The sequence below is a fragment of the Mesoplodon mirus genome (assembly GCF_964341445.2).
Source record: "Mesoplodon mirus genome assembly, chromosome: 10".
Classification (NCBI taxonomy): domain Eukaryota; kingdom Metazoa; phylum Chordata; class Mammalia; order Artiodactyla; family Ziphiidae; genus Mesoplodon; species Mesoplodon mirus.
Genome location: NC_138986.1, coordinates 12,630,684 through 12,649,608, shown reverse-complemented (window position 1 = coordinate 12,649,608; position 18,925 = coordinate 12,630,684). Strand labels below are relative to the sequence as shown.

At 44.1% G+C, this 18,925-nt stretch overlaps 1 protein-coding gene across 5 annotated transcripts in view; it reads right to left on the bottom strand.

Annotated features, from left to right (window-relative positions):
- Positions 1–349: 349 nt before the first annotated feature.
- CNKSR3 (CNKSR family member 3) overlaps positions 350–18,925 on the bottom strand; it is a 103,605-nt gene continuing 85,029 nt past the window's right edge. For 4 of the 5 annotated variants that reach the window (XM_082633357.1, XM_082633356.1, XM_082633359.1 and 1 more), the window contains 6 exons: positions 14,892–14,960; positions 14,344–14,490; positions 8,502–8,626; positions 5,130–5,335; positions 4,554–4,643; positions 350–1,875 (listed from right to left, as the gene is read on the bottom strand). In XM_082633357.1, coding sequence (XP_082489483.1) covers positions 1,577–1,875; positions 4,554–4,643; positions 5,130–5,335; positions 8,502–8,626; positions 14,344–14,490; positions 14,892–14,960 — 936 coding nt within the window. In that variant the 3' untranslated portion in view covers positions 350–1,576. The remainder of the gene's footprint in view (positions 1,876–4,553; positions 4,644–5,129; positions 5,336–8,501; positions 8,627–14,343; positions 14,491–14,891; positions 14,961–18,925) is intronic. The other variant, XM_082633360.1, reaches the window with a different exon arrangement.

Here is an 18,925-nt window from a genome sequence, read left to right as displayed (position 1 = left end):
TAATTTTTTGGCTGCAACGCGCAGCACATGGGATCTTTGTTCCCCGACCAGGGATTGAACCTGCACCCCCTGCACTGGAAGCGTGGAGTCTTAACCAATGGACCGCCAGGCAAGTCCCACCAGAGGCATTTTAGAAGGAAGATGTTAACCCCAAGCAATCTCCAATTTCAGGCAGTTCAGCAAAGTAGACAATTCAAGGGGTGAGGGGAAGATATTTTTGAATAGGAGATACCAGCTTTGCCCAGGGATATAGCTCAGAAAATTCTCCGAATGTAATTTTACTTTACACACGCTCCCTCAATGCCCCCATTTCTAATCCATAAAATCCTAAAATGGTTGGGAGGGTTTATTTTGTTTTTTTTAACAATAGTGACCACAGTGGCAACAGCCAAGGTGGTCACTGGTAAACCTGAAAACATCTTGAACACTTTTTTCGTTAGCTTCATGTAGGACACAAAACAGAAATATATCAATTAAAAAAAAAAGAAATATATCAATTACATGTGACTAAGAGTAAGAAAAATATACAACTATATTTAAAACACTTAAATTAACAAGATAGTACTTTTCCATTCTAGCAAAATATCATACATTCAGTTTAAACAAGAGTTAATATCCAGACACACTTTTCCAAAATACCTGATGCTAGTTGAAAATGAGTGACCGTGGGATTTTCCAAGAGATTTCTAATTAGCAAAATGTGTACAATTTTGAAGAACTGTCCATTCTTTTCTAGAAGATAGTCATTGAACAGGTCAAAATGCAAACTGATGTCTCTCTCATAAACCTAAGTATGGTTGCTTCATTTTTCTCAATGATACTTTGGCTGTCAGCAAATCTTATAGCTTCTTTTCCCTTAAAGACAATAATACACAACACCCTTCACAAATAACCATAAACTTCTTTGTGTGTAGTAAGCCCTATCTAAACATTTTCATGTGTTTCTGTATTAACTGACTTACACTGAGACGGTTATGAAAAGGGCATTAACTAAGTGTAACTGGCCTACACTCAAACCTCTGCTCTGAAAGCGCATCAGATGCTTCCCACGTGTTATTTCAAAGTCAAAGCTGCTACACTTACACATGTGGTATGTAGCTTGAAAAATCAAAACAAAACTGTTTCCTCCACTGGCTTTTTCAGGTGAAGAAGTTGGACCAAAACCCAACACATCTGTGTGACAGTGGCCACCAACTGTAGTCCCACCTGCCTAAAAAGAACAATGGCCCAGATCCTCAAAATGATGATAACAGTCCTGGCCAAGCTCTGGTTTAGAGTGTGTCTCCGTGTTCGGACTCTTAAGGAAGCCCAAAAAAAGCGGACTCTCCCCATTTCTCTCCTTTGGCCTCCATAAGCCAGCATCTAAGATTCTCTGGATTTGTTCCCATCCAATGACTTCAAAATTCCAAGTGCAGTACACAACTTTCTAAAAAAAAAAAAAAAAAGGAAAAAGAAAACCCACGAAATCGCATAAGGTCGCTGCATAATACTGTGGATGAAAATCAGAACAAGTTGCTGATGCAGGAAGCAAGGCACTTGGTAGCAGGAGACAGGGAGGGTCCCGGGAATGCAGGGTTCAGTGAGTCAACAGTTTCAGGCGAGTAAACCAGCTGACCAGCAGGGACGGTTCTGGGGAAGAGGACTTGGCTGCCGAGGAGCTGGCTTTCTTTTTGGTCCCTTCCTCTGAGAACGGAATCGTGGCGCTGCTGTGGAGATCTGAACTGATGAAGCACCTGCTGCTTCGGATGTAGTCTGCACCTCGGACCAGCTGCCTCTCGGTCGTGGGCCTTGAGAAACGGTATGGGGGGGATGACCTTTCTTCGACGATCGGAGAGATCCGCTCATTACTGAAATACCGGCAAAGGCCATCCTCACCTGTTTTCAGACAAAGCCCACAAGTAGTCCGTTAAAATACCCATCCTCTGCATGGCGCTGCCTCTGAAGGTGGCAGCGCACCCTGCCCTCCTCCCAGGGATGGGCTACCAGGCCCCCCGGGCGGCCAGGCCCACACCACTGGGTGTTGAAAAAGCAGAAACGGGAGAGGTAGGTGCACACTTCAGGCTGCTTTTCCATCTGAGAGGTAACACAGCGGCAGAGCAGAATCAGAGAGCCCGCACTTTTTAATCAGGGTAGAATTTTCATAATTTCACTTGAAATCAAAAAACCAAAGAGAGAAAATCTTATAATTCTATCACTCCTTCCACAACTGTCCTTGCTCAATGCCTGCAGCCCAGAGCACGTGCCCCTGGAACGGTGGTTCTTATTCCCGAGCATCCCCTAAGGAGCAGTTAGGAGGTGGGATGCCTTTGGTTATCACTCTGAATGCAGGGCAGGCACGCTTCACCTTTAATGGATGGGGTTCAAAGATTTTAATGCTCTGCAAGGCTTGGGACATTTCTGGAGAAGGAAGAATGATCCCACCCTAAAAGCCAGTAGACCCCCTGGGACGGGGAGTAGGGGGGTAAGAAACTGAATAGAAACATAAAATGCAGGGCACCCTGGCAACATGTAGCATTCTTTTGACCCAGAAATTCCACTTTTAAAAACGTACAGAGAACAACATACAAGATGCTTATTGAAGCAGTATTAACAACTGGGGGGGGGGGAAACACAGATAACCTAAATGCTCAACCATTGAGGACTGAATGAAGAGCTGCTATTGCCATAAGATGGATTACTAATGCAGCTATTACCAAAAATACACCTGTTAACGTTCCCCTTTCATAGTATTACTGAATATCTATGTATTCCATTTTGCACATTTTTCTAAGCGTATAATACGTAAATATAGGAACAACTAGAAGATACACAAAACATTCAGATTATTTCTAGGTTGCGGAAGCAGATTACAGATTATTTTTCTCGTACCTTCTAGAGGTTTTCCAACAATTTGTTTTGTTTCTGTAATCAAAGGGGAAAAGTTACATTAAAAAGTGCCCATTGTCAAAAAGCCACATTTTGGAGGAGTCTATTTATATGAAATGCCTTGAAAAAGTAAATCCAGAGACAGAAAGTAGATTTTCAGGGCTTCCCTGGTGGCACAGTGGTTTAGAATCCACCTGCCAATGCAGAGAACGTGGGTTTGAGCCCTGGTCCAGGAAGATCCCACATCCCACATGCCGCAGAGCAACTAAGCCCATGTGCCACAACGACTGAGCCTGTGCTCTAGAGCCCGCGAGCCACAACTACTGAAGCTCACGTGCCTAGAGCCCGCGCTCTGCAACAAGAGAAGCCACCAAGATGAGAAGCCTGCGCACTGCAACGAAGACCCAATGCAGCCAAAAATAAATAAATAAATACATTTATTTAAAAAAAAAAAAAAGATAACTATGAAAGTTAAAAAAAAAAAAAAAAGAAAGTAGATTTTTGGTTGCCAGGAGCTGAAGGAGGAGGGAATGAGGAATGACTGCTTACAGGCGTTTTTTGTTGAGGTGATAGAAGATTCTGGAATTAGCACAACTCTATGAATATACTAAAAACCACTGAATCGTACATTTTAACAGGGTGAGCTTTATGGTATGCGAGTTGTCTCTCAAAAAAGCTGTTATTTTTGTAAATTGCCCATTATGCAGGTACCTTTCTTTCTAAAATGATAACACCAGAAAAAATGTGGAAGGTGCGATGGAGGTCAAGTATCTTTCCATTTTCCTGACCTCACACTCCCCACCCCTACACCCCATATCTCAACCTTAAAGGAAATAAAAGTCTAAATGGGGGACTTCAAATGCTAAAAAGAATGGCAAAGAAGATGTGGACATTTCTGAATCTAAACAAAGAACTGCCCTGCCCCCTGCTGTCTGCTCCACAGATTTTCGTGTCAACTAAGGGTATCTTGGACCTTAGAAGGCAACTTCTCCCTTTTCCAATTTAGTGTAATCCAGGTGATTCGGGTACTTAGGTGACAAACTTTACCAAGTCGCAGGGAAATGTCAGGGGTTGATCACTTTGGAAGTTAGGCCTCCAGAACTTTTCTCTTCTTCCTTTTACAATCTAAGGCCAAGTGTTCTCTAACTTTTCACCAGCTCTTTGTTTCAGCGCCACAAAAGCAATGTTACGATGTCCTGACAATCGAATGTAATCTGGCCCAAAATAAGACTATTTATAAACATTTTCCTCAAAAGACAAGTGTTATCACCTGTAACTTTGATTACGGGGTAAATTAAACACAAGTTTCTTTTCCAATAGTAGTTACTCTCTAACACAAGAAGGATTGGGGAGAAAAACACCCATGTCTGTTGGTCAAAAATCAAACAGGTTCCAATAATAATAGTCATAAAATTGACGATGAGATTGTTTAACGAATAGTGTATTTCTATGTGTTTAGAAATTGGACCATCAGTGTCTACAGCCTTTTTAAAGCACACAATACTATTTAGGAGATTTACAATCACTACCTAGGAATATATATTTCTGCCATTCTACACATCAGCACCCCCTGATTTTGCAGATGAGAAGATGATTTTATGGTCATTAGAGCACAAAAGGGCTGAAACGAGGGTCTGGGCTTTGGACTCCAGGTTTGGTACTTTTCAGTTTGCTTAAATTAAACTTACTTTTCCTCCCATGACTTCGAGGTCTAGCAAAAGGGTCCACAATCCCCATCCAGCTCGCATCCGCAGGCATGGACAAAGGCCGGGGCTTGCCTTCAGAGGGAGGGGAAGGAAAAGGAAAAGCTGACAGAGTTTTTGGACTTTAGAGAATCCTTCCCTTTATTTAGAACGAGACCCTCCCCCACCCTGACATCACACTCACTTCAGCATAAGCAAAATAACATAGTTTAAAAATAAGAAAAGTATTTTAAAGCACTGTATTTCCACAGCAAACCATTAGGACAGAGGCATGCTGAACTTGCGTCTGTGGGTCCAAGGAGCAAAGCAGCTCCAAGTTAAAATGCAGGCACTGAAAGTTGAAACTGTAACATGATCTCACCCCGCTGGGCTTGGATGCCAGGCAGTGTAATGACTCAACAAGCCTTAGCTTTAGAAAGATGAACAAAGGTCTCATACTTAGAATTTCATTGAGGTTTATGTTTTCCTTGGATTACCCTTCAAGTCTGCCGAATTCATCCAACAGTTCCAAATAAGGAAGGGGGAGGGGAAGAGAAACAAAACAAACACTCAGCAACATACCATAGGATGGTGTTTTCTCTCTCATTTTTGTGGGCAGAATATTGGTTTCCACGGAATACCCAGGCAACTGATCAGAATCAGCGATGGTAAATCTCCGTCTCCGGCTTTCCTGGTCCAGGAAGGAATTGGGGGACTCAGAACGCTTAGGACCAGGCTGTGGCTGTTTACATTTACTGAATCCGTAAACGGAACTCCCATTCTCTTCCCTGCAAGACAGAGGGCAATAATTAAGTTGCTTACGAAGATCCTCTCACACTAAAGAATTATAGGATACATTCTGCTTCTAGCACACAGAAGAAAACAAATCCTCCTTTTCCTCTGGAGGAAAAAGCAACACTTTTTCAATCACAGTTGCTTCTCAAATACATAGAGATCCTATTAAATAAGAGTAAATACCATGATCCTATTAATAAGGGAAAATGAGATTTTTTTTCATATTTGTTTAAGGGATACACATATATCTTGAAAAGCTAGCTCTGGTTTTCCTGTACATCTGTCCTAGAGTTGAATCTCCTCCTTACTACAGACACCACAAGTGAAGGTATGATCTACTGAACCTTTTTTCTCATGCCAAGAGTAGTATCTTTGCCAAGATCCAGCAAAGAAGACACTTGATGTGTGATGGCAGTTGTTAGATTTGAAAATGATGTCAAAAATTACAAACGGGCCTTTAGAGTGGCCAACAGAAAGTATCTATGTTCTAAACAAAGTACAGAAACCAGCAAAAATTGGACCGCTGCTTGCAACTTCATTCTTTCTAAATGTCAGCTTATAATAAAACTTAAAATTAATTTTAGTTGAGTCCAGATTACCAGCTGGTTAAATTTTTGGCACTGAGTAAATTCCATTAGGGGCTCATTGCAAAACTACTAGATAAACCCAGAATCCACTGAGTTCAAAAACAGTCTAAGGATCAACCTTGCCTATTGGTATTCCCAGTGAGCCTGCTGCCTGCATACCCTTTCCCCACCATGAATCTATCTTCTTCCATACTTTTAAACCTGGCATATAACTTCCCCATTCACAAAGCTTTCATGACTCACCACTTGTTCTCTGTGACCATTTGCACATTTCATTCCTAATAAAATATCCTTCAGTGACTTCCCTGGTGGTCCAGTGGTAAAGAACCCACCTTCCAATGCAGGGGATGCGGGTTCGACCCCTGGTCAGGGAACTAAGATCTCACATACCACGGGGCAACTAAGCCCTCGCACCGCAACGAGCTCGCCCGCCTCAACTAGAGAGGCTGCGTGCTGCAAACTACAGAGACCACATGCTCTGGAGCCTGTGCACCACAACTAGAGAGAGAAAACCCGCACGCCACAACTAGAGAGAAGCCCGCGTTGCAACGAAAGATCCCGCATGCTTCAACGAAGATCTAGCGTGCCACAAGATCCACTAAGACCCGACACAGCCAAAAATAAATAAGTAAATAATAAATTAAAAAAATAAAATAAAATATCCTTCATTAATGGTGTGTGTGTGCCCACGTGTTTCCCCCAATAGAATCAACGCGCCAGATCCCTTTCACCTTTACTATGTACATACCCTTCTTACCACAGCTCCTGCGACCCCTCACTGAGACCCAGACAAGAATATTCAGGATGAGGGGAGTTGGGGCCATCCTCCCTGCAGCCTACAGCTTCTGATAGAACAGTCCACACACTGGTTTGTTCTATCAGTGAAACCCGCTGCCCTCTATGTGCAAAAGCAACAACTCCTTGTAATTTTAAACACAATTTAGATCTCGTGACCACAGGACTCTGGTCTGTGAGTACAGGGAAGAGCCTGGTCTGCCAACCAGAAAGCCCCTGATCACTGCAGCCACTGCTCTACATGCTATAATAACTTCTGGGCAAACCAAGACTCAAGGAAGAGGAAAATGACATTAATTTTTCTTTGTGCCCAGGAAAGAAACACAGCAGAAGCAAAGAGCTCAGCTTAAAACAAAAACAAACAAATGAAAAACTCCACCCTGAAGTGAAAAACCACTGTAAGTTCAGTCCAAACTGTGTCTTATGAAATATTACAGCATGATTAAGTATTTCTCAATTTACTCTTGAACAGTTGACTAAGATATTGGCAGTTCTCTGGGGGCAAGAACTACATCTGTTTTGCATAAGATGGTAAATCAGGCCCAACTCTCAGTAAATGTATGTTTCATAAATGAGCCAGATTCTCTACTTTTACCAGCATATGTAAATATGTAAGATGATATAAATAAGCCTATATTTTCATACCTTAATCATCCCCCTATATAACATCTAGCATGACCGTCCTCATTTTACCATAAACATTTAAGGTAGCCATTAAGAAAGTAATGATCCTGGGCTTCCCTAGTGGCGCAGTGGTTGAGAGTCCGCCTGCCGATGCAGGGGACACGGGTTCATGCCCCGGTCCAGGAAGATCCCACATGCCGCGGAGTGGCTGGGCCCGTGAGCCATGGCCGCTGAGCCTGTGTGTCCGGAGGCTGTGCTCCGCAACGGGAGATGCCACAACAGTGAGAGGCCCGCGTACCGCAAAAAAAAAAAAAAAAAAAAAAAAAGAAAGTAATGATCCTGAAGAATTTAAAATAGCCACACACACATAAACACACATGGCCATGCAAATACAGCCCATCCACACCTATTTTCACATTTTTTAAGTCCTACGAAGAACACATCCCTCTCAGCAAAATAAAACTGTAACTTTAATCAATCTCACAGAAATATTTATTATCTTCTGCCCCAGAGATGAATTTACAGTGTAGTTAATGAAACTTCAGCTTCACGGACCCCCAAACAGCTCGTTTCGATGCCCAGTGAAGAATTAAAACAATGCAGTCCCCGAGAGCACATGCTTTAATCAGCCCCCTCCCCATCATACTGGCTGGCTTCAAGGCCCATAAAACTAGATCTGTTCCTACACTTCCCCCTAAAGGATCACACTTCCCCCACCCCTGGTTTCATTGAGATATAATCGACATATAACACTGTATTCATTTCAGAGATACAACGTAATGATTTACGTATGTACGGCAAAACAATCATCACACGTGGTTACCAATTCTTGCTTTCCTGTGATGAGCACTTTTAAGATCTACTCTCTCCGCAACTTTGAAAAATACACAACATTGTTAACAACAGTCACCACGCTGTACATTACACCCCCAGGACTTCGCCTGTAACTGGAAGTCTGTCCTTTCCGACCCCCTTCACCCATTCCCCAACGCCCACACCCAGGGCGATACTTTTTGACGGTGGATTCAAGACTCATCCCCAACACACTGGAGTGTCAGCAGCGTCTCCTCTCAAGATACTCATGGCCTTCCCACTACCACTAGCACCTCCACGCAAGGAGATGTGCACACCACCGACGTGGGCACCGACATACCGGGGGGAGTAGGGAACGGTCGGTGGAGGAGGGATATAGAGATCCAGGATGGCTGGCTTCTCCTTCTTCAGTGAGGCATCCATCGTGCTGTCCGGGGACTGAGTGGTCGTGGGCGGAGGCGAGGTCTGAAAGGGATTAAGTGTAAAAGCGTGGACATTACCTCAGAGATCGTTCTCCCCAAAACCAACACCAGCCCCTGGGTAAACAGGGGCCCAGGTCATTTGTGTGTCTGCAGCTACTAGCAACATCCAACGTGTATTCTGCTTTGAGACACTCAGAATGTACCGAGAGTTTTGTTTTTTTTTTTTTTTTTTAAAGTATGGTTGATTTACAATGTTGTGTTAGTTTCAGGTGTACAGCAAAGTGATACAGTTGTGTGTGTATATTTTCAGATGCTTTTCTATTAAAGGTTATTATAAGGTATTGAATATAGTTCCCTGTGCTATACAGTAGGACCTTTTATATATATATATATAGTAGTGTGTATCTGTTAATCCCAAACTCCTAATTTATCCCTCCCTCCCTCCCCACTTTGGTAGCCATAAGTTTGTTTTCTGTCTGTGAGATTGTTTCTGTTTTGTAAATGAGTTCATTTGTATCATTTTTTAGATTCCACGAACGAGTGGTACCATATGGTATTTGTCTCTGTCTGACTGACTTCACTTAGTATGATAATCTCTAGGTACTTCCATGTTGCTGCAAATGGCATTATTTCATTCTTTTTTATGGCTGAGTGATATTCCATTGTATATATAAACCATTTACCAAGAGTTCTGAAAGCCTAGGTGCCTAGTGAAAGAAAGGCAGAGGCCCAGGAGCCAGGTGTCAGGCAGGTTAGAATTCCAGCTCTGAGCAAATCACTTAAGCTCCCAAGCCTTAGTTTCCTCCTCTGAAAAACAGCCATACTGACAGTGCCTCTCACGTAGGGCTGCCGTGAGGACAGAAAGAGTTAGTTCACACTAATTACTAACAATGCTACCTATCACTAGGAGTATGGGCTCGGCATGCGGACTGCCTGGGTGCAGTCTTGGTTATACCTCTGATTAGCTGTGTATCTTCCAGGCAAATCACTCAACTTCTCTGTGCCTCTTCTATAGAATGGGAATAAACAGGGACAAAGATAGTAGCAACACAGGGTAGCTGTGAGAATTAGGTAACGTAATACACGCAACGGGCTTAGCACAGGGCTCGTCACATAGTAAGTACCCAACCTTACGCTGTCTAATTTAGTATTATACACATATACACATACCCACAAGTTAATTTTTAAAATTTAAAATCCACACAGCTTTTAAAAAATATTTTAAAATCTTGTGTGAGACCTTCAATCCTATCTCTTCTACAATCGAACAGCAATGACTGGGCCTTTTCTGGTTGGTAAAGGAACAGCAAGAAAAGGAGTCAAGGCACGAAGATGTTGGGTGAAGGCCAGCGGGAGGCAGCACGTGAGGACAGTGCTAGACCCCGGGGAGTAAGAAAAGGACACCTACGCCCTATCTAGCCCAGGTGGTGATGGATGGAAGACCCCCCATCTCCTGGAAGTGAGAGTGGGAATGGGAGTCTAAGGGTGGGGAGGACGGGAGTAGCCGGTGCTCACAGAGAGACAGCCCCCTTTGGGGGAGAGATGCCGAGGCACAGGGAGACAGTTTCCCAGAGCATACACCACAGTCTGTCAACTCTCCGAACTATGTAATTGATCCACATCTCATTCTGACAATCTTGGACAATGTCTGAAAACATGGGGCCAGGACCCAGGCCCTCAACAAACAGAAGCAGAAGAAAATTGGAGCATTTCCATAGAACAGGCATTTTCTGAAAACTCCAACACGGATGGTTACTTCTAAATCAATAACCCTTGTTTACCAGGATTGTGGCCTAAAAACAGAGCGATGAACAGCTTTTCAGTGACCACATGAATGATGTGGACAAGAACTAAAGATGCTCTCTCCCAGCAGAGGTGGGCACCCAGGCATACAGACCCCTGAAGAATGACACACAGGACAACAGCCAGGGCGGGGGCTGAGAAACTGTACAGAGTACTGGTCTACCAGAGTTCATGTTCTGAAAATATCCTGGACACATCACCACATGCTTAATAGCTATGCTGTCAAACGGCCTCTGCATTTTGATGGTTTTCCCTTCCTGGGTCAGAAGCAAAGCTAGGTGTCTCACGCCTCACCTTCACCTCTTCCCCCAAATTGCACAGTTAGTGGAACCGGGCAGGAAGGTAGACAAAACCAAAGAAAAAGGAAGCATGCCCCTTCCTAAGTGAATTTCCATAGGTCAAGGAACTAACTCTAGCCTATACTTAGATATAATTTTCACTTCCCTTCTGAACACATTCGCCTGAATTTTCCTGTCACTTCAAACTCAGTGATGCCCAGAAGACCTATCATCTCTGCCTCCCAGATGGCTCTTTCCTGACATTCTAATTTTTGTCACTGGTACTACCACCCAGGTTCACTGCCACATTTCACATCTGCTTCTTCCTTGCCTTGCCTACCTTCCTCACCCCTACCCCAAAACCTATGTTGTCAACATGAGTAATTAGGAGTGAGATTCAGAAATACTAAATACTTATCTGAGGTCCCACAGCTAAGATGTGGCAGAGGTGGGGTTTGAACTCAAGGACTTCAACTCCGGGGCCCCTTCCTGTCCACTATGCTGTGCTGCTTTGTGAGTCCTCTTGATGCTTCTTCCAAATGGCCTCTTGCATTAGTCTTTCACTAAAATTGCCCTGTCCTAGCCTCGCCCAGAACCACATTACCCATCACCTACACATGTAACAGCTCCCAACTGGGGTTTCTTGTGTTTAGGTAGTATCATGGGCTAAACTGTGTCCCCCAAACCCCCAGTAGTTCAGAATGTGACTGTACTTTGGAGATAGGATTTTTAAAGTCACGTTTAATTTAAAATGAGGGGGCTTCCCTGGTGGCGCAGTGGTTGAGAGTCTGCCTGCCGATGCAGGGGACACAGGTTCGTGCCCCGGTCCGGGAAGATCCCAGATGCCGTGGAGCGGCTGGGCCCGTGAGCCATGGCCGCTGAGCCTGCGCGTCCGGAGCCTGTGCTCCGCAACGGGAGAGGCCACAACAGTGAGAGGCCCGCGTACCGCAAAATAAATAAATACATAAATAAATAAAATGAGGTCATGTGGGAATTCCCTGGTGGTCCAGTGGTTAAGACTCTGCACTTTCACTGCAGGGGGCGCAGGTTTGATCCCTGGGTCAAGCAGCTAAGATCCCACATGCCGCATAGCACGCATCCCCCCCTCAAAAAATTAAATAAATAAAAATTAAAAATTAGAAAACTAAAGCGAGGTCATATGGGTGGGCCTTAATCCAGTATGACTGGTGTCCCTATAAGAAGAGGAGATCAGGACACAGACACACAGAGGAAAGACCACGTGAAGACATGGAGAAGACGGTCATCTGCAAGCCAAGGAGAGAGACCTTAGAAGAAGCCAACCTTGATCTGAGACTTCTAGCCCTCCAGACTTTTGAAGGAATAAACTTCTGTTTTGGTCACCCAGTCACTGGTACTTTGTTACAGTGGCCCTAGCAAACTGATGCAAATACTAGTGTAAAAATCAGCTGTCAGGGGCTTCCCTGGTGGCACAGTGGTTGAGAGTCCGCCTGCCGATGCAGGGGACACAGGTTCGTGCCCCGGTCCGGGAAGATCCCACATGCCATGGAGCGGCTGGGCCCGTGAGCCATGGCAGCGGAGCCTGTGCGTCCGGAGCCTGTGCTCCGCAACGGGAGAGGCCACAACAGTGAGAAGCAAAAAAAAAAAAAAAAAAAAAAAAAAAAAAAAAAAATCAGCTGTCAACCTGTTGACAAAAATTACCTGTGAGATGAAGTCCATACTCCTTAGCCTGGGACCCTATACCCACCCATCCAGCTCAGCCCACTGGTCCAGCTTTCTCTCCCACCCTCTGCCCCAAAGACTCTGGTCTACTTATTCTTTTTTTTTTTTTTTTTTTTTTTTTTTTTGCGGTACGCGGGCCTCTCACTGTTGTGGCCTCTCCCATTGCGGAGCACAGGCTCCGGACGCGCAGGCTCAGCGGCCCTCGCTCACGGGCCCAGCCGCTCTGCGGCATGTGGGATCTTCCCGGACCGGGGCACGAACCCGTGTCCCCTGCATCGGCAGGCGGACTCTCAACCACTGCGCCACCAGGGAAGCCCTGGTCTACTTATTCTTACAGGAGCACTGTGGTGTCTACCCAGAGCCCTTGGTCAGTCAGTGAACCCGGCTGCTGTGAGCGTCTGTTGGTAAAAGCTCACGGCTGCCCCCTTCTCTGGAAAACTGCCCTCGGCGGACAGCTGCCACCGCTGAGTAGAGCTACCAGAGCCCGTGCTGTGTGGTTACGCCGGGGTAACAGGCCAAGACTGGACTCTACCTGAGACAGCATCTGCTGGCTTCTCCTCCTATTCTGCCTCCCTCCCTCCCGGACAAGTTTGACCTGAAGCACAGGCACTAAATCGCTTTCACAGGAATGTCTGTCACACACTCTGCTTCTAGGAAACCTTGTCTGGGCACCACCCATCCCTGATGGCAGCACATCCTCGGTTGGTGGGCGTGTGTCTGAAGAACAGCATTCCTCTCCTCCACCAAACAGCCTCCCATCTGCCTCCCAAATCCCACCTAGTTTTCCAGGCTCCAAAGGGCTCCCACCTCCTCAGGGGGAGGCTCCTTCGCCTACCTGTCCATACCCACCGCCCCTTGTTCAGAACCTAACATTTACGCCCCTGCACCAAGGAGCTGACAGAGTTGCTGTGTGGCAAGCACTCCATCAACCATCAGAGAAGACCTCTTCGATGTTACGTGACACACTCTGAGAATTCCAAAACTATTGAAAGATGGTGCCCCTTATACGGAGCGGTGCAAACAGAAGCAGCTGGGGTGTGATTGATACGTTCCATTATTATTTTAAAAGTGAACTTAATTATGTGCCCCTTCCTGGCTCCACCCTCCACATCCTGGTCTTTATATTTATGTGCCTCCACACCCCTAAGGTACACACATAGGCATATTTCCAGTGCTCTATGCATCACGAGGTGTCCAAATTGATGGCTTGAGACCACTGCTGTTCCTTCCATTTGAAGATGTACAATAAAATCACAGAACGTTACATATAAATGGCAAATCTCAATCTTATGAAAGGGCACTAAAATGTGATTGCTTTTCATTCATGATTTAGGAATTAAACACTAAGAACCGATGAGGTAAGGAAGAGGCTGGTCAGGGTGCATGGCGCAGCCAGGTGTAGGCAGTAAGGAGTGCACTGTTTGTAGAGAATTTAAATAATAAAACTCACTAAAGACCGGTCTGCTTTTTATTATCACCCAAGACTGCCAAATCTAAACAACGGAGTGATACAGCTCCCCGCTGGGCGGTTGTTCTCACGGTCCACACCCCTGTCTTTTTAAACCATCGCTGAGGACTCAACCCCATGCGGTCTCTCTAAGATCAGTGGTCAAACTGGATTCCTTTTTGTGAGCACGTGTTTGAAACGAGAGAGGAAAAGGACCAGAAGGAACCTTCTGTACTGCTGGCAGCCACTCGCCACCAAGTGGCTACCAAGCACTGAAATGTGGCCGCTGAGACCGAGGAACTGAAGCTTTCATTTTAATTGTTGAAATAGACACTGGTGGCTAGTGGCTGCCATAGTGTTCAATGCAGATCCAGCATGGCTATTTTCATATAAGTAAGATTATAGGATAATTATCCATACACAAACTCCTGAAACCAATCAAAGTGTAGTCTTTCTTTTTGGAGACAAATCGGATATTGGACATTGTCCTTGTGCTGACGCCAGAGGAAAGATTTCAACCAGTGACAGTACCTGGACCAGAGGCGGCTTCCATCGTAGGTTTTTCAGGGGGGCGGGAGTGAAGTTGAAGGAACTCGTGGGCCGCTTCTTAAGCAGTAACACAACTCCTGTAGGATTCTCTCTCAACTTTCTCACCAGATTTTTTAGCTGCCATCCCACCTTCAAAGAAAGAAAATGAGGAGAGGGCACTTGCTCATGAATTACGAAAACTCAAACCTATGAATTTATCTCAAGGAAATCAGCTATGAGCAAATAGGCAGACACAAATCTGTTCATCCTAGCACTGCTTAAAATATGGAAAATTGGATATAAATTGCAAATTTTTTAAATGCATGCAAAACGGTTTAAAAGTTCTAGAGGCGGGGGGGGTGCTCCCCTGGTGGTGCAGTGGTTGAGAGTCCGCCTGCCGATGCAGGGGACATGGGTTCGTGCCCCAGTCCGGGAAGATCCCACATGCCGCGGAGCGGCTGGGCCCATGAGCCATGGCCGCTGAGCCTGTGCTCCACAAAAAAAGTTCTAGAGGGGAATATGAAGTCGGAAGTCTCAGGGAACAAACTCACCACAGTTTGCTGATTGACCTGAATGACTTCATCACCGGCATGAATCTTCTGAGATCTGTCTGCAGGAGACTATCAGAAAAAAACAGAGACAGACCTGTCATATTTTTTAAACCTTCTACTTCTTTCTGCTTCTATTTCTTGTGCCTTCTTTTTGCTACAGAAAATGAGCAATGGAAATAGAATCTTCTCAGGAAACGTTACACAGTGTACTTGAGTTCCCTCAAAGTACACAGACTGTAGAACTTGGCATGTGGGTACTGGTGCTCTCTCTTCTATTAGCAGTTTGTTATAAGAGATAATCTGTCAGCTGGAACAGCCAAGGTTCATCTAACCTATCGTGAAGAGTGGGACGCACTGTCCACATAATGGGCTGATCAAAGCCATTGGCTCATCTAAAATGAAACTTACCTATATCCCTATCAAAATTAATCTTGTAAAAGCCGACCAACTGCTTAATGTGGACCAACTGCTTAATGTGTAAAGATCATCAGTGTACCTGTCATACCATTTCCTTTTAAGCAATTATTAAAACTAAATCTTACTTTTACTTAAACTTCTTTTACATGTTATCATAATGCTATTAACATAGAAAGATAGTGACAATAGAAAATATTTCTTTAGAGAAAATTTAAATTTTTTGCATTTTCAGGTGGAATTCTAAGTGCATGTGTTGTCACGGTATCAAAACAAAGTCCAGGCTTTATTTCCCTCAAATAATAGTTTGCTACAAATTTTCAGATATTGATACAAATATATATACATCCACATATGTGTGTACAGACAGATAAATAGATGTAACCTGTTTGTCAAATATTTTCCCATAGTTTCTGGTTCACTGAATCAAACTAAACTCTTTATGTTTAAGATATTTCAGATGATTTTAAAAAATGGTTAGAAAAAATTCTGCCAACAACCTTTACCTAAGCCTAAGATATCATTAGGTTTATTTTATGGAGTTTTGAGAACACTGAGATTCAGTGTTAAATAACTTACTATGTGTCCAGTGTTATGGACACATAGTAAGTGAAAGATGCAGAATATAATTTTATGCTTATTATGTGGTTTTTAAAATTAAAGTAGTACCTTAAAATTTTTCCCGACAAATTATAATTATATATTGAAGTGATTATTTCATCTTAAAAGGAATCTGTGCCATAATTTCATCTCAAATTTTTTTCTCTCACTAATATATTTTTCAGACTTAAACATTTTGGCATTTAGTTGTACATGAAATTTGAAAAATATTTTATAATAAGAGTAATGTCTAATCCTTCCTAGAAGTATAAGTTTATTATTATTATTAGTATTATTATTATCATTATTATTATTATTATTATTAAATTGTAAAAACAACAAATGCACGGAGTAAAATAAAACAGAACTATGTAAAAAAAAAGATATTTCGGGGCTTCCCTGGTGGCGCAGTGGTTGAGAGTCCACCTGCCGATTCAGGGGACATGGGTTCGTGCCCCAGTCCGGGAGGAGCGGCTGGGCCCGTGAGCCGTGGCCACTGGGCCTGCGCGTCTGGAGCCTGTGCTCCGCGACGGGAGGGGCCCCGGCGGTGAGAGGCCCGCGTACCGCAAAAAAAAAAAAAAAAAAAAAAAGATATTTCATATGATCAAAAGAGAAAGAAAGGATCAAGCTTTGATTTCAAATTATAATCAAATGTTATCTAAGCCAGAGTGTTTTATTTTGTGACTTACATAGCTGACTGAATCTTCAATTTACAACCATCCTTTAAAAATAGCACCTTTGAACACAGTGATGGGGACAGCAATTAAACTCAAGACACCCTTGCTGAATTTTCTCACTCAGCTGTTGTGATAGGCTCAATAAAAAAAATGAGCAAGTTAAAAAAAAAAAAAGAGAGAGGGCCTCCCTGGTGGCGCAGTGGTTGAGAGTCCGCCTGCCGATGCAGGGGATACGGGTTCGTGCCCCGGTCCGGGAAGATCCCACATGCCGCGGAGCGGCTGGGCCCGTGAGCCATGGCCGCTGGGCCTGCGCATCCGGAGCCTGTGCTCCGCAACGGGAGAGGCCACAACAGTGAGAGGCCCGCATACCGCAAAAAGAAAAAAAAAAAAAAAAAAAAAGAGAGAGAGAAAAAAGAAAGGAAATGAGCAAGTAGTGTTAAACTATAGAAACAGTCTCTGATTTACCTAGGGCCAACGTAAGGTAACTATAACAGTTAGTTTTGAAAGCACTTAACCTGCTACCGTAACAACCAGCAGTGCCTCACCTGAGAGACTAGCATCGTGGGTACCACAGGGAGATGGCTTGTCTCAAATCTCTTTCTACTGAAGCACTTCTTAAACAAATGAACGTATCAAAGCTCCTTTTCGCCCCTGGTGTCAGATGCCTAACCCATGGTTACAGATCAACTTTAGTAAGTCTGATCGTAATCAGTCCAGTCCAGTTAACCTTCCTGGGCTGGGGATTCTTCTAAGGTACGCTTCACTTTCTAAAAGATGGCCCTGAGGCCAGGAAGTCCCTGTTTATAGATATGCAATCTAAAAAACAAGCCCCGGTGTCCTGAACTGACTTCCCTTCCTAAGGATCCTCTCCCATTCATTTCTCAAATATCCTACCAAGTGATTAAGAGTTGTGCTTGGCAGAACACTGGTAAAGAGAGAGCCTGATAACCAAAATTCTCCCTAGGGCAGTAGCTCGTGCCTATCTTCACCATGTGCCGGACTATTGAAAAATGATGCTTGTTCTGGTTTGCTGCAGAAGAGTGATGACCTGGAGAAGAGTGCATCCATTCTTCAGAGGCTCACCTACTTCCCAACTCCTATTGGGGGTGGGGGATAGGAGTACGGATGAGGTCCTATCAAGAAGTCTGCCAAGGTCTTGAACAACATCAAAAAAGAAGATAGAGAATCACTAGATCCTGTTAGTCTCACCTTGGAATGATCCTGGCTGCTCAGGTAACCTCCAAAAAAACCCAGAAAAAGTAGACAGGAGGCCTGAGATGACCTCCTCGCATTGCTTCAGCCTGGAGTCCAAGATAGAGGGAATGCAGTTTGGGGATTCTGTCCACTACCACCCCCCCAACACTAGACTTGCATTAAAACATTCTGACTTAGGGTCGCTTAAGTCATAACGACCTTAAGTGATAGCCAGAAAGCTGTCCTGGAGCTGGCACTTTTCTACTGTCATTTAAGTGTAAAATGTCCAGCATTAAGTGTAAAATATCCAGCTCAAGCCCTTGAGAAGTGGACTCTTACCTAACTTCCCACTTTCATCGACAAGAATTAGAAAGTATCTGGCGTATTCCAGACACACAATGAACACAAGGTGTTGATTGAAAGAATGAGGGACATTTTCAAGTGGATTACCAGACGGAAAAAGACAAGTTTCCCCTTTTTTGATCTTTAACAAGATGGAAACCACCTCTCTCTAGGAGGACTTGTTTACCATCCTGTACGGAAGCAGCAGGATCGACCACATCCAGGTGAACCCTGAATCTCTCACCCAGTCCTATATGATCTGGTAGGGATTCTACAGAACGTATCATTTGACATTTCATTTGATTCAAAGGCAGTTTTGTTTAGTTATCTCATCCTTAAAAGTGGCGGCGAGGGGCAGAGGGGGGAGGTGAGGGAGAGGGGTAGACAGTGAAAGGAAGAAATCTGTGCGCCTTCTGGTAATACTATTATAGTGTTCTACAAGTTCTTCCGAGATTGAAATGGATTCAAAGACCCGATTGAGTCTGGAACTGCCCAGGTCTGGTTGTTAATGCAATCACCAAATCGCTAGACACAAAACTGAAACGACATTCACCATTCTTCTGAATCTATCCAGCCCCTCCCCCCACTAAATGTACTGAGTGGTATATAACTCTGTTCTCATTGTGGTTCAGCTAAAATATAGAAAGTCTCTGATAAGGATAAGGGAGGAGCATTTGTTGTGATTTTTTTTTCTTTTGCACCATCCCCAGCCTATAAGAAGAATGTCCTGTGCCACTATTGCCTATTAGGTGATGCGGTATAAAAATTCCCAGTGGTGGAGCTCAACAAAGAATGCTTAAAGACACT